The 16,065-nt window shown below is 45.4% G+C and overlaps 1 protein-coding gene across 2 annotated transcripts; it reads right to left on the bottom strand.

The window, feature by feature from the left end:
- Window positions 1-325: 325 nt before the first annotated feature.
- On the bottom strand, window positions 326-14,469 carry LOC133546822 (zinc finger protein 696-like). Of its 2 annotated transcripts, none has more exons than XM_061892651.1 (2): window positions 14,247-14,469; window positions 326-2,044 (listed from the first exon to the last, which is right to left on the bottom strand). In XM_061892651.1, exon 2 carries the CDS (start codon window positions 2,004-2,006, stop codon window positions 594-596), a length of 1,413 nt encoding a protein of 470 aa, XP_061748635.1. In that variant the 5' UTR covers window positions 2,007-2,044; window positions 14,247-14,469; the 3' UTR covers window positions 326-593. The 2 variants fall into 2 exon arrangements, with proteins under 2 accessions (XP_061748635.1, XP_061748634.1); XM_061892650.1 differs by lacking the exon at window positions 14,247-14,469 and adding an exon at window positions 2,808-3,592.
- Window positions 14,470-16,065: the final 1,596 nt, after the last annotated feature.

Here is a 16,065-nt window from a genome sequence, read left to right as displayed (position 1 = left end):
GCAGGCCACCTGGAGCGAAGAGGACAGGACTACCGAGTGCTGAAGGCATGGAGCCTCCTGACTTCAGCTCGCTCACGCCCAGCGCCGTGGAGCCGACCAGAGAGGTCAGCACTGCTCCACGGAGCCAGCTCACAGATGTGCTGACATTCTGGCCGACCCCACAATCCCGATGCCTCGGGGGGGTCGTCGGTGTCATCTTGATGGGCTGTGGAAGGACCGTGCACTCCCCCCTCCCCTAACCCTGAACTCAACCCTAATCCTCTAACCCTGACCCCAACCTTCTGAGCTTAACAGAGTTCATCTGTGGAATCATTTACAATTAGGATGAAAATATGTAACACTTTATTGAAAAAACTGCTTAAAAATAAGATGGATCATGAATATCTACACACATCAAATTAACTTTGGTTTTGAACTGTTTACGCTCACCTTTTCAGTCAAATTATTTTGTTCATTATACACAATGTTGCATATTAATTGTCAAATTAATATACAACTGTCAAAAAGCACTAATCTAAAATATGGGGCTGCATATCAACAAGATTGTGTTCCACACACAATGATGTCACACGTGTTGAAGAGTCTTGACAGTTTCAAATTGTGCTGCTGCTGTTGTTGTTGTCGTCCCCGGCAGCACACTGGTGTTTGTTGAGCTGGTACTTATAAGAGAACCTTTCCTGACACACACTGCAAACAAACACTTTCTCTCCTGTGTGTCTCCTCATGTGTCTTACAAGGTTGGATCGTTCACAAAAGTATTTGTTGCAGCTTGGACAGGAGTATGGTTTTTCCCCAGAATGCGTTCTCATGTGTATTTTCAAATTTTGGCTCTTAACAAACTCTCTGCCACAGACTGAGCAAGTAAAAGGTTTCTCTCCAGTGTGTATTCTCATGTGTACTTTCAAATTATTACTCTGTACAAAACCTTGGCCACAGATTGAACAGACAAAGGGTTTCTCTCCAGTGTGTGTTCGCATGTGTACTTTGAAAATGTGCCTTTGTGCACAACCTTTACCACACACTGGACATAAAAAAGGGGTTTCCCCAGAGTGCGTTGTCATGTGTAGTGTCAACAAATTCATCCTTGAAAAAGCTTTACCACATTCTGAGCAGCAAAAAGGTTTCTCTCCAGTGTGCATTCTTGCATGTTTTTTCAGAAGACTCGGGTATTTGAAAGTTTTGTTACAGTGAGAACATTTAAAGTGTGTCTGACCATCTTTACAGTCTCCATCATTGGAGTCAGGAGAGTGTGGGCTTGATAGTGGAGCTAAGATGTCTGCTGGTGGTACTCCACAGTGGTCTCCATCATCAGAGTGTGAGCTTGATGGTGGAGCTAAGATGTCTGCTGGTGGTCCTCCACAGTGGTCTCCATCATCAGAGTGTGAGCTTGGTAGTGGAGCTAAGAAGATGTCTGCTGGTGGTCCTCCACAGTGGTCTCCATCATCAGAGTGTGAGCTGGATGGTGGAGCTAAGATGTCTGCTGGTGGTCCTCCACAGTGGTCTCCATCATCAGAGTGTGAGCTTGATGGTGGAGCTAAGATGTCTGCTGGTGGTCCTCCACAGTGGTCTCCATCATCAGAGTGTGAGCTTGATGGTGGAGCTAAGATGTCTGCTGGTGGTCCTCCACAGTGGTCTCCATCATCAGAGTGTGAGCTTGGTAGTGGAGCTAAGAAGATGTCTGCTGGTGGTCCTCCACAGTGGTCTCCATCATCTTCTCTTGTCATATGTTGACTTGGAGGCTCCTCCTCACGTTCACCTTTGACCTCCTCATCTTCACTCTTCACAGAGACACCAGTCACTGGGTACTCCTGACTGATGCTGTGTTCCTCCCCTTCCTCTTTAATGTGAGAGGTTAGTGGGTCCTCTTCTTCCTCTTCTTGAAATTGGGGATCTTCTTCTTTCGATTGGGGTTTTTGTGGGTCCTCCTCTTCCTTTTTAAAGTAATGTGTCTCTAACGCTTTTTCTCCCTCCCTAAAGTGAGAGGACTGTGGCTCCTCCTGCGCCATCGTAAGGCTCCAGTCCTGTTGCTCAGAGAGAAGATGATCTGCGGAGCACAAGAAGACAACGTCTATCTTTGCTCAGTCACATGAGACACTCACTATGTTTACATGTACTAAAGAAAACCAAGTCATTGTACAAACTGGCCCAAAATCTTCTCAGGAGGACCAACACACCACTCCTTACAACATAATTCATAGGAAAAAATGACAAAGACGGGGTGGGGAGACTTTTTCCTATGTGATAGTGAGCCTACACTTTATGATACTAACACTACACTTTATGACAGTGGCATTAAACACAGAGTTGTTAAAGGCCTACTGAAAGCCACTGATAGTTTATATATCAATGATGAAATATTAACATTGCAACACATGACAATACGCCCGCTTTAGTTTACTAAATTGCAAGTTTAAATTTCCCACGAGGTATCCTGTTGAAAACGTCTCGGAATGATGATGCGTGCGCGTGACGTCACCGGTTGTAGCGGACATGTTCTTCCAGCACCGATCATGGCTGAAAGTCGTCTGCTTTAATCGCTTAATTACACAGTATTTTGGACATCTGTGTTGCTGAATCTTTTGCAATTTGTTCAATTAATAATTGATAAGTCAAAGAAGAAAGATGTAGGCGGGAAGCGGTGTATTACAGTTGCCTTTAGCAACACAAACACAGCCGGTGTTTCATTGGTTACATTCCCGAAGGTGAAGCTTTACTATGGATCAGAGCGGTCAAGCAAACATGGTTCCTGACCACATGTCAACCAGCAGGTTTCAGTGAGAAAATTGTGGTAATAAGTCGCCTCTTACCGTAGACATGAGCGGAGCTTGCGTCCTCCTGCAGCTGTGGACTCTCTTGCCTCTTCCCACCAGAGACACTGGCAGTCACCACACCTGTGGCCACACCCCTCCTACTTTCAGGTACCATATAATCTCACTAAAACACTAGTAACACAATAAGCAGATAAGATATTTTCCAGAATTATCCTAGTAAATGTGTCTAATAACATCTGAATCGCTCTCACTGCCCTCGCCTTTTTATTTTTATTTTCTATTCCTTCACTCTCACTATCCTCATCCACAAAACTTTCATCCTCGCTCAAATTAATGGGGAAATCGTCGCTTTCTCGGTCCGAATCGCCCTAGCTGCTGGTGGCCATGATTGTAAACAATGTTCAGATGTGAGGAGCTCCACAACCCGTGACGTCAGGCACACATCGTCTGCTACTTCCTGTACAGGCAAGGCTTTATTATTAGTGACCAAAAGTTGTGAACTTTATCGTGGATGTTCTCTACTAAATCCTTTCAGCAAAATTATGGCAATATGGCGAAATGATGAAGTATGACACATAGAATGGAGCTGCTATCCCCGTTTAAATAAGAACATCTCATTTCAGTAGGCCTTGAATAATAACCCTACTCACAAAAATTCTATATTTTATCCTGGTAATCTCGCACGCAAAAACAATTATTGAACAAGTGTGTGTGTGTGCGCGCGTGTGTGTCTATATATATATCCATCCATCCATCCATTTTTCTACCGCTTATTCCCTTTCGGGGTCGCGGGGGGCGCTGGCGCCTATCTCAGCTACAATCGGGCGGAAGGCAGGGTACACCCTGGACAAGTCGCCACCTCATCGCAGGGCCAACACAGATAGACAGACAACATTCACACTCACATTCACACACTAGGGCCAATTTAGTGTTGCCAATCAACCTATCCCCAGGTGCATGTCTTTGGAAGTGGGAGGAAGCCGGAGTACCCGGAGGGAACCCACGCATTCACGGGGAGAACATGCAAACTCCACACAGAAAGATCCCGAGCCTGGATTTGAACCCAGGACTGCAGGACCTTCGTATTGTGAGGCAGACGCACTAACCCCTCTGCCACCGTGAAGCCCTTCTATATATATATATATATATATATACATATATACATGGGCTTCTATATATATATATATATATATACATATATACATGGGCTTCACGGTGGAAGAGGGGTTAGTGCGTCTGCCTCACAATACGAAGGTCCTGCAGTCCTGGGTTCAAATCCAGGCTCGGGATCTTTCTGTGTGGAGTTTGCATGTTCTCCCCGTGAATGCGTGGGTTCCCTCCGGGTACTCCGGCTTCCTCCCACCTCCAAAGACATGCACCTGGGGATAGGCCCCTCCCACCTCCAAAGACATGCACCTGGGGATAGGTTGATTGGCAACACTAAATGGGCCCTAGTGTGTGAATGTTGTCTGTCTATCTGTGTTGGCCCTGTGATGAGGTGGCGACTTGTCCAGGGTGTATCCCACCTTCTGCCCGATTGCAGCTGAGATAGGCGCCAGCGACCCCAGAAGGGAATAAGCGGTAGAAAATGGATGGATGGATATATATATATATATATATATATATATATATATATATACATATATATACACACATGTTGAAAAAAGAAACTGTAAATTGTGATGTATCATGTTGTATGCTTGCATGTTCGAAATAAACTCAAACTCAAACATATATGTAGGAGCCATTTTAGGCATCCTTATTTTGAGTTTGCATTACTTTCTTTTGTCACTAGGTGGCGGACTTTTTGGTTGAGCAGTGCAGGGTTGAAGACATATATAGAAGCACAGGTGAGCTGATTAGGAAGGACTCAGGTGTGGGAGTATAAACCGTTCTTACCAACAGCAGACGACAGCAGCAGACAACAACAGCAGACAACAGCAGCAGACAACAGCAGCAGACAACAGCAGCAGACAACAACAGCAGACATCAACAACAGCAGACAACAACAGCAGACAACAGCAGACAACAGCAGCAGACAACAACAGCAGACATCAACAGCAGCAGCAGACATCAACAGCAGCAGACAACAACAGCAGACATCAACAACAGCAAACAGCAGACAACAACAGCAGACAACAGCAGCCATCAACAACAGCAGACAACAACAGCAGACAACAGCAGCAGACATCAACAACAGCAGACAACAACAGCAGACAACAGCAGCAGACATCAACAGCAGACAACAGCAGCAGACAACAGCAGCAGACAAAAACAGCAGACAACAGCAGCAGACAACAACAGCAGACATCAACATCAGCAGACAACAGCAGCAGACAACAACAGCAGCAGCAGACATCAACAGCAGACAACAGCAGCAGACAACAGCAGCAGACAACAACAGCAGACATCAACAGCAGACAACAACAGCAGACAACAACAGCAGACAACAGCAGCAGACAACAACAGCAGCAGCAGACATCAACAGCAGACAACAGCAGCAGACAACAGCAGCAGACATCAACATCAGCAGACAACAGCAGCAGACAACAACAGCAGCAGCAGACATCAACAGCAGACAACAGCAGCAGACAACAGCAGCAGACAACAACAGCAGACAACAACAGCAGACAACAACAGCAGACAACAGCAGACAACAACAGCAGACAACAACAGCAGACATCAACATCAGCAGACAACAGCAGCAGACAACAACAGCAGCAGCAGACATCAACAGCAGACAACAGCAGCAGACAACAGCAGCAGACAACAACAGCAGACATCAACAGCAGACATCAACATCAGCAGACAACAGCAGCAGACAACAACAGCAGCAGCAGACATCAACAGCAGACAACAGCAGCAGACAACAGCAGCAGACAACAGCAGCAGACAACAACAGCAGACAACAACAGCAGACAACAGCAGACAACAACAGCAGACAACAACAGCAGACAACAACAGCAGACAACAACAGCAGACAACAGCAGCAGACAACAACAGCAGACAACAACAGCAGACAACAGCAGCAGACAACAGCAGCAGACAACAACAGCAGACAACATCAGCAGACAACAGCAGCAGACAACAGCAGCAGACAACAACAGCAGACAACATCAGCAGACAACAGCAGCAGACAACAACAGCAGCAGCAGACATCAACAGCAGACAACAGCAGCAGACAACAACAGCAGACATCAACAGCAGACAACAACAGCAGACAACAACAGCAGACATCAACAGCAGACAACAACAGCAGACATCAACAACAGCAGACAACAACAGCAGACAACAGCAGCAGACAACAACAGCAGACAACAACAGCAGACAACAGCAGCAGACAACAGCAGCAGACAACAACAGCAGACAACAACAGCAGACAACAACAGCAGACAACAGCAGCAGACAACAACAGCAGACAACATCAGCAGACAACAGCAGCAGACAACAACAGCAGCAGCAGACATCAACAGCAGACAACAGCAGCAGACAACAACAGCAGACATCAACAGCAGACAACAACAGCAGACAACAACAGCAGACATCAACAGCAGACAACAACAGCAGACATCAACAACAGCAGACAACAACAGCAGACAACAACAGCAGACATCAACAACAGACAACAACAGCAGACAACGACAGCAGACATCAACAGCAGACAATCAATCAATCAATCAATCAATCAATGTTTACTTATATAGCCCTAAATCACTAGTGTCTCAAAGGGCTGCACAAACCACCACGACATCCTCGGTAGGCCCACATAAGGGCAAGGAAAACTCACACCCAGTGGGACATCGGTGACAATGATGACTATGAGAACCTTAGAGAGGAGGAAAGCAATGGATGTCGAGCGGGTCTAACATGATACTGTGAAAGTTCAATCCACAATGGATCCAACACAGTCGCAAGAGTCCAGTCCAAAGCGGGTCCAACTCAGCAGAGAGAGTCCCGTTCACAGCGGAGCCACCAGGAAACCATCCCAAGCGGAGGCGGATCAGCAGCGCAGAGATGTCCCCAGCCGATACACAGGCGAGCAGTACATGGCCACCGGATCGGACCGGACCCCCTCCACAGGGGAGAGTGGGACATAGAAGAAAAAGAAAAGAAACAGCCAGATCAACTGGTCTAAAAAGGGAGTCTATTTAAAGGCTAGAGTATACAAATGAGTTTTAAGGTGAGACTTAAATGCTTCTACTGAGGTGGCATCTCGAACTGTTACCGGGAGGGCATTCCAGAGTACTGGAGCCCGAACGGAAAACGCTCTATAGCCCGCAGACTTTTTTTGGGCTTTGGGAATCACTAATAAGCCGGAGTCCTTTGAACGCAGATTTCTTGCCGGGACATATGGTACAATACAATCGGCAAGATAGGATGGAGCTAGACCGTGTAGTATTTTATACGTAAGTAGTAAAACCTTAAAGTCACATCTTAAGTGCACAGGAAGCCAGTGCAGGTGAGCCAGTATAGGTATATATGTATGTATATATGTATATAAAGGTATATACAGTACAGGCGTAATGTGATCAAACTTTCTTGTTCTTGTCAAAAGTCTAGCAGCCGCATTTTGTACCAACTGTAATCTTTTAATGCTAGACATGGGGAGACCCGAAAATAATACGTTACAGTAGTCGAGGCGAGACGTAACAAACGCATGGATAATGAGCTCAGCGTCTTTAGTGGACAGAATGGAGCGAATTTTAGCGATATTACGGAGATGAAAGAAGGCCGTTTTAGTAACGCTTTTAATGTGTGACTCAAAGGAGAGAGTTGGGTCGAAGATAATACCCAGATTCTTTACCGTGTTGCCTTGTTTAATTGTTTGGTTGTCAAATGTTAGAGTTGTATTATTAAATAGAGTTCGGTGTCTAGCAGGACCGATAATCAGCATTTCCGTTTTTTTGGCGTTGAGTTGCAAAAAGTTAGCGGACATCCATTGTTTAATTTCATTAAGACACGCCTCCAGCTGACTACAATCCGGCGTGTTGGTCAGCTTTAGGGGCATGTAGAGTTGGGTGTCATCAGCATAACAGTGAAAGCTAACACCGTATTTGCGTATGATGTCACCTAGCGGCAGCATGTAGATGCTGAAGAGTGCAGGGCCAAGGACCGAACCCTGGGGAACTCCACACGTTACCTTAACGTAGTCCGAGGTCACATTGTTATGGGAGACACACTGCATCCTATCAGTAAGATAAGAGTTAAACCAAGACAGGGCTAAGTCTGACATACCGATTCGTGTTTTGATACGTTCTAATAAAATATTATGATCGACGGTATCGAAAGCAGCGCTAAGATCGAGACAACAACAGCAGACATCAACAACAGCAGACAACAGCAGACAACAACAGCAGACAACAGCAGCAGACAACAGCAGACAACAGCAGACAACAACAGCAGACATCAACAGCAGACATCAACAGCAGACAACAACAGCAGACATCAACAACAGCAGACAACAGCAGACAACAGCAGCAGACATCAACATCAGCAGACATCAACATCAGCAGACATCAACAACAGCAGACAACAGCAACAGACAACAGCAGACAACAACAGCAGACATCACCAGCAGACATCAACAGCAGACATCAACAGCAGACAACAACAGCAGACAACAACAGCAGACAACAACAGCAGACAACAACAGCAGACATCAACAGCAGACAACAACAGCAGACAACAACAGCAGACAACAGCAGACAGCAACAGCAGACATCAACAACAGCAGACAACAACAGCAGACAACAGCAGCAGACAACAGCAGACAACAACAGCAGACAACAACAGCAGACAACAACAGCAGACAACAACAGCAGACATCAACAGCAGACAACAACAGCAGACATCAACAGACAACAACAGCAGACATCAACAACAGCAGACAACAACAGCAGACATCAACAGCAGACAACAACAGCAGACATCAACAGCAGACAACAACAGCAGACAACAGCAGACAACAACAGCAGACAACAGCAGACATCAACAGCAGACAACAACAGCAGACATCAACAACAGCAGACAACAGCAGACAACAACAGCAGACAACAACAGCAGACATCAACAACAGCAGACAACAACAGCAGACATCAACAGCAGACAACAACAGCAGACATCAACAACAGCAGACAACAGCAGACAACAGCAGACATCAACAACAGCAGACAACAGCAGCAGACAACAACAGCAGACAACAACAGCAGACAACAACAGCAGACAACAGCAGACAGCAACAGCAGACATCAACAACAGCAGACAACAACAGCAGACAACAGCAGCAGACAACAGCAGACAACAACAGCAGACAACAACAGCAGACAACAACAGCAGACAACAACAGCAGACATCAACAGCAGACAACAACAGCAGACATCAACAGACAACAACAGCAGACATCAACAACAGCAGACAACAACAGCAGACATCAACAGCAGACAACAACAGCAGACATCAACAGCAGACAACAACAGCAGACAACAGCAGACAAAAACAGCAGACAACAGCAGACATCAACAGCAGACAACAACAGCAGACATCAACAACAGCAGACAACAGCAGACAACAACAGCAGACAACAACAGCAGACATCAACAACAGCAGACAACAACAGCAGACATCAACAGCAGACAACAACAGCAGACAACAACAGCAGACATCAACAACAGCAGACAACAGCAGACAACAGCAGACATCAACAACAGCAGACAACAGCAGCAGACAACAGCAGCAGACAACAGCAATAGACAACAGCAGACAACAGCAGACAACAACAGCATACATCAACAGCAGACAACAACAGCACACAACAACAGCAGACAACAACAACAGCAGACAACAACAGCAGACAACAGCAGACAACAGCAGACAACAACAGCAGACAACAACAGCAGACAACAGCAGCAGACAACAGCAGACAACAACAGCAGACAACAACAGCAGACATCAACAACAGCAGACAACAGCAGCAGACAACAGCAGACAACAGCAGACAACAACAGCAGACAACAACAGCAGACAACAACAGCAGACAACAACAGCAGACATCAACAGCAGACATCAACAGCAGACAACAACAGCAGACAACAACAGCAGACATCAACAACAGCAGACAACAGCAGACAACAACAGCAGACAATAACAGCAGACATCAACAACAGCAGACAACAGCAGCAGACAACAACAGCAGACATCAACAGCAGACAACAACAGCAGACATCAACAACAGCAGACAACAGCAGACAACAACAGCAGACAACAACAGCAGACAACAGCAGACATCAACAGCAGACAACAACAGCAGACAACAACAGCAGACATCAACAACAGCAGACAACAACAGCAGACAACAGCAGACATCAACAGCAGACATCAACAGCAGACAACAACAGCAGACAACAACAGCAGACAACAACAGCAGACAACAACAGCAGACATCAACAACAGCAGACAACAGCAGCAGACAACAGCAGCAGACATCAACAGCAGACAACAGCAGCAGACAACAGCAGACAACAACAGCAGACAACAACAGCAGACATCAACAACAGCAGACAACAGCAGACATCAACAGCAGACAACAGCAGACAACAACAGCAGACAACAACAGCAGACAACAGCAGCAGACAACAGCAGACAACAACAGCAGACAACAACAGCAGACATCAACAACAGCAGACAACAGCAGCAGACAACAGCAGACAACAGCAGACAACAGCAGACATCAACAACAGCAGACAACAGCAGCAGACAACAGCAGCAGACAACAACAGCAGACATCAACATCAGCAGCAGACAACAACAGCAGACATCAACAACAGCAGACAACAGCAATAGACAACAGCAGACAACAGCAGACAACAACAGCATACATCAACAGCAGACAACAACAGCACACAACAACAGCAGACAACAACAACAACAGCAGACAACAACAGCAGACAACAGCAGACATCAACAGCAGACAACAGCAGACAACAACAGCAGACAACAACAGCAGACAACAGCAGCAGACAACAGCAGACAACAACAGCAGACAACAACAGCAGACATCAACAACAGCAGACAACAGCAGCAGACAACAGCAGACAACAGCAGACAACAACAGCAGACAACAACAGCAGACAACAACAGCAGACAACAACAGCAGACATCAACAGCAGACATCAACAGCAGACAACAACAGCAGACAACAACAGCAGACATCAACAACAGCAGACAACAACAGCAGACAATAACAGCAGACATCAACAACAGCAGACAACAGCAGCAGACAACAACAGCAGACATCAACAGCAGACAACAACAGCAGACATCAACAACAGCAGACAACAGCAGCAGACAACAGCAGACAACAACAGCAGACAACAACAGCAGACAACAGCAGACATCAACAGCAGACAACAACAGCAGACAACAACAGCAGACATCAACAACAGCAGACAACAACAGCAGACAACAGCAGACATCAACAGCAGACATCAACAGCAGACAACAACAGCAGACAACAACAGCAGACAACAACAGCAGACAACAACAGCAGACATCAACAACAGCAGACAACAGCAGCAGACAACAGCAGCAGACATCAACAACAGCAGACAACAACAGCAGACAACAACAGCAGACAACAACAGCAGACAACAACAGCAGACAACAACAGCAGACATCAACAACAGCAGACAACAGCAGCAGACAACAGCAGCAGACATCAACAACAGCAGACAACAACAGCAGACATCAACAACAGCAGACAACAACAGCAGACAACAACAGCAGACAACAACAGCAGACAACAACAGCAGACATCAACAACAGCAGACAACAGCAGCAGACAACAACAGCAGACATCAACAACAGCAGACAACAACAGCAGACAACAACAGCGACCATCAACAACAGCAGACAACAACAGCAGACAACAACAGCAGACATCAACAACAGCAGACAACAGCAGACAACAGCAGACAACAACAGCAGACATCAACAACAGCAGACAACAGCAGCAGACAACAACAGCAGACATCAACATCAGCAGCAGACAACAACAGCAGACATCAACATCAGCAGCAGACAACAACAGCAGACATCAACATCAGCAGACAACAACAGCAGCAGACAACAGCAGCAAACAACAACAGCAGACAACAACAGGCAGGAAAGACAGGAGAACATATGTCACTAGCAGACATCAACAACAGCAAACAACAACAGCAGACAACAACAGGCAGGAAAGACAGGAGAACATATGTCACTAGCAGACATCAACAACAGCAGACAACAGCAGCAGACAACAGCAGACAACAACAGCAGACAACAACAGCAGACATCAACAGCAGACAACAACAGCAGACAACAACAGCAGACATCAACAGCAGACATCAACAGCAGACAACAACAGCAGACAACAACAGCAGACAACAGCAGACAACAACAGCAGACAATAACAGCAGACATCAACAGCAGACAACAACAGCAGACATCAACAGCAGACAACAACAGCAGACATCAATAACAGCAGACAACAGCAGCAGACAACAGCAGACAACAACAGCAGACAACAGCAGACATCAACAGCAGACAACAACAGCAGACAACAACAGCAGACATCAACAACAGCAGACAACAGCAGACATCAACAGCAGACAACAACAGCAGACAACAACAGCAGACAACAACAGTAGACAACAACAGCAGACAACAACAGCAGACAACAACAGCAGACAACAACAGCAGACAACAACAGCAGACATCAACAACAGCAGACAACAGCAGACAACAACAGCAGACAACAGCAGCAGACAACAGCAGCAGACATCAACAACAGCAGACAACAACAGCAGACAACAACAGCAGACATCAACAACAGCAGACAACAGCAGCAGACATCAACAACAGCAGACAACAACAGCAGACATCAACAACAGCAGACAACAACAGCAGACAACAACAGCAGACATCAACAACAGCAGACAACAGCAGCAGACAACAACAGCAGACATCAACAACAGCAGACAACAACAGCAGACAACAACAACAGCAGACAACAACAGCAGACATCAACAACAGCAGACAACAACAGCAGACAACAACAGCAGACAACAGCAGACAACAACAGCAGACATCAACAACAGCAGACAACAGCAGCAGACAACAGCAGCAGACAACAACAGCAGACATCAACATCAGCAGCAGACAACAACAGCAGACAACAACAGCAGACATCAACAGCAGACAACAACAGCAGACAACAACAGCAGACATCAACAGCAGACATCAACAGCAGACAACAACAGCAGACAACAACAGCAGACAACAGCAGACAACAACAGCAGACAATAACAGCAGACATCAACAGCAGACAACAACAGCAGACATCAACAGCAGACAACAACAGCAGACATCAACAACAGCAGACAACAGCAGCAGACAACAGCAGACAACAACAGCAGACAACAGCAGACATCAACAGCAGACAACAACAGCAGACAACAACAGCAGACATCAACAACAGCAGACAACAGCAGACATCAACAGCAGACAACAACAGCAGACAACAACAGCAGACAACAACAGTAGACAACAACAGCAGACAACAACAGCAGACAACAACAGCAGACAACAACAGCAGACAACAACAGCAGACATCAACAACAGCAGACAACAGCAGACAACAACAGCAGACAACAGCAGCAGACAACAGCAGCAGACATCAACAACAGCAGACAACAACAGCAGACAACAACAGCAGACATCAACAACAGCAGACAACAGCAGCAGACATCAACAACAGCAGACAACAACAGCAGACATCAACAACAGCAGACAACAACAGCAGACAACAACAGCAGACATCAACAACAGCAGACAACAGCAGCAGACAACAACAGCAGACATCAACAACAGCAGACAACAACAACAGCAGACAACAACAACAGCAGACAACAACAGCAGACATCAACAACAGCAGACAACAACAGCAGACAACAACAGCAGACAACAGCAGACAACAACAGCAGACATCAACAACAGCAGACAACAGCAGCAGACAACAGCAGCAGACAACAACAGCAGACATCAACATCAGCAGCAGACAACAACAGCAGACATCAACATCAGCAGCAGACAACAACAGCAGACATCAACATCAGCAGACAACAACAGCAGCAGACAACAGCAGCAGACATCAACAGCAGCAAACAACAACAGCAGACAACAACAGGCAGGAAAGACAGGAGAACATATGTCACTAGCAGACATCAACAACAGCAAACAACAACAGCAGACAACAACAGGCAGGAAAGACAGGAGAACATATGTCACTAGCAGACATCAACAACAGCAAACAACAACAGCAGACAACAACAGGCAGGAAAGACAGGAGAACATATGTCACTAGAATAATCCATGGTATGTTTGATTCACCCTGCAAGTTAATAAATAAACATGCATTTCTTTGTGAGTGGAGCTCACTTCATTGCTATGTTTGCTGCTGTGATGAATCACTCCCTCAAAGCTGTTGAGTAGTGACAATCCATTCGAACATTTGAAGGTGCAGATTGCCACTACATCTCAAGTAAGAACGGTGCTCTTCGAGTGAAAAGGACAAGAAGAAGAACAGCGAAGGACATCAAAAAGCCGCAAGAGGCCACGCTGCTGCTCATCAGCCAGGTGATTGCAAACACCTGGCAGCTCTCTAGGGGGACTCGTGTGGAGATGAAAGTAGCACAAGGTCAATTATGTCTGCTGGCAAAGATGATGAACAGCCACAAGGTGGACAAAATGTGGATCCTGAAAAGGAAAATGTACAATATTCTGAAAAGGACAAAAGAGCCATAAAGTATACTTCCAAAGGCTTGGAAATGGAAGTTATCATAAAGCAATAGGAGAATGTGTTCAAAAAAAGCTGCTAAAATAAGGGACACAATGAAACAACTCAGGCATTCAAATGAAAATGATGAATATGCAAATGCTGTAAGATGTCACTTGGAGGAAGTGATTGATTGGTGTGGAGCGGCAAGGGAGAATCAACCCTCATTGATTGTCTGAAGAGGAACTTGATAGAAAAAAATGACTGGTTTCAAGAAATGATTAAGATACGAGAAGGTTTCATAAAACTTGTGCATGAATTAATGTCAAATTAAATCTGCTAATAGGAAGCTAACTACTTAGCTGTGTGTCCTTTGTAGGTTAAAGTGATTTGATTTCTTTTGTGTCGATAGATTCTTCTCATAATGACTTAATTCACATGATCTTAGGCTTGGAAGACATGAAAAGCAACAAAGCACTGCTTTATTATTAGGCAATTTATTGTTAAAGATAAGCACTTTAATATTGAACATTGAACAGTGCAACATGAACTTCGAAAAAAAATAAAAATAAAATAAATACCCAAATGGAAAAATCTTCAATGTAAAAATGTGTCCTTCTTCCTTTAACTTGATGAAAACACCATCAAGTTGTAACTTATGGTCTTTCTCACTTAATGCTCTGACTAAACAACTGAAACACAATACAACTTTATATCTAAAAACTCTACTGTGAGAGAAATCTTATCCGCCGTAAACACAGTGATTTTATTTTGAAAATTAACCCGGTGTTTTATTTTGTACACTACTTCCTGTCCCGTACGATCCGCTCTGTGCCGTCCTCAATTGATGCACTGTGCTCCGACGTCCGGCAAAAATAGAAGCTGACACATTGAATAATAGAATAATACAGCGTTTTTCTGAAATATTACCCATATTAGAGGCTGAATAAGTGGACGGCAACTAGACCATAACTCACAGGTTCAAGTTGCTCCACTGTTATGGCGTCACATTAGTGCCAAAAATCCAAGCGCGCCTTTTTGCGTGCACACAGTGCCTACGTGCGCGTGCACCGTCTTGGTTTTGGCACTTTGTGGGCTGTTATTCTTACACGGCCCCTCCTTTCTGATTGGTCAGGCGAAAATAGCTGAGGGCCAATCAGAAGTATAGCAGGGCGGGTCATGGTCAATATGTATCAAGATAACACAGCTCCTGTCGACAATATGTATCAAGATGATACAGCTCCTGTCGACAATATGTATCAAGATGATACAGCTCCTGTCGACAATATGTATCAAGATGATACAGCTCCTGTCGACAATATGTATCAAGATGATACAGCTCCTGTCGACAATATGTATCAAGATGATACAGCTCCTGTCGACAATATGTATCAAGATAACACAGCTCCTGTCGACAATATGTATCAAGATGATACAGCTCCTGTCGACAATATGTATCAAGATGATACAGCTCCTGTCGAC

Source organism: Nerophis ophidion, unplaced genomic scaffold (genome assembly GCF_033978795.1).
Source record: "Nerophis ophidion isolate RoL-2023_Sa unplaced genomic scaffold, RoL_Noph_v1.0 HiC_scaffold_44, whole genome shotgun sequence".
NCBI classification, from domain to species: domain Eukaryota; kingdom Metazoa; phylum Chordata; class Actinopteri; order Syngnathiformes; family Syngnathidae; genus Nerophis; species Nerophis ophidion.
The sequence above is the reverse complement of the archived record's forward strand: the minus strand, read 5'-3'. Positions and strand labels throughout refer to the sequence as shown.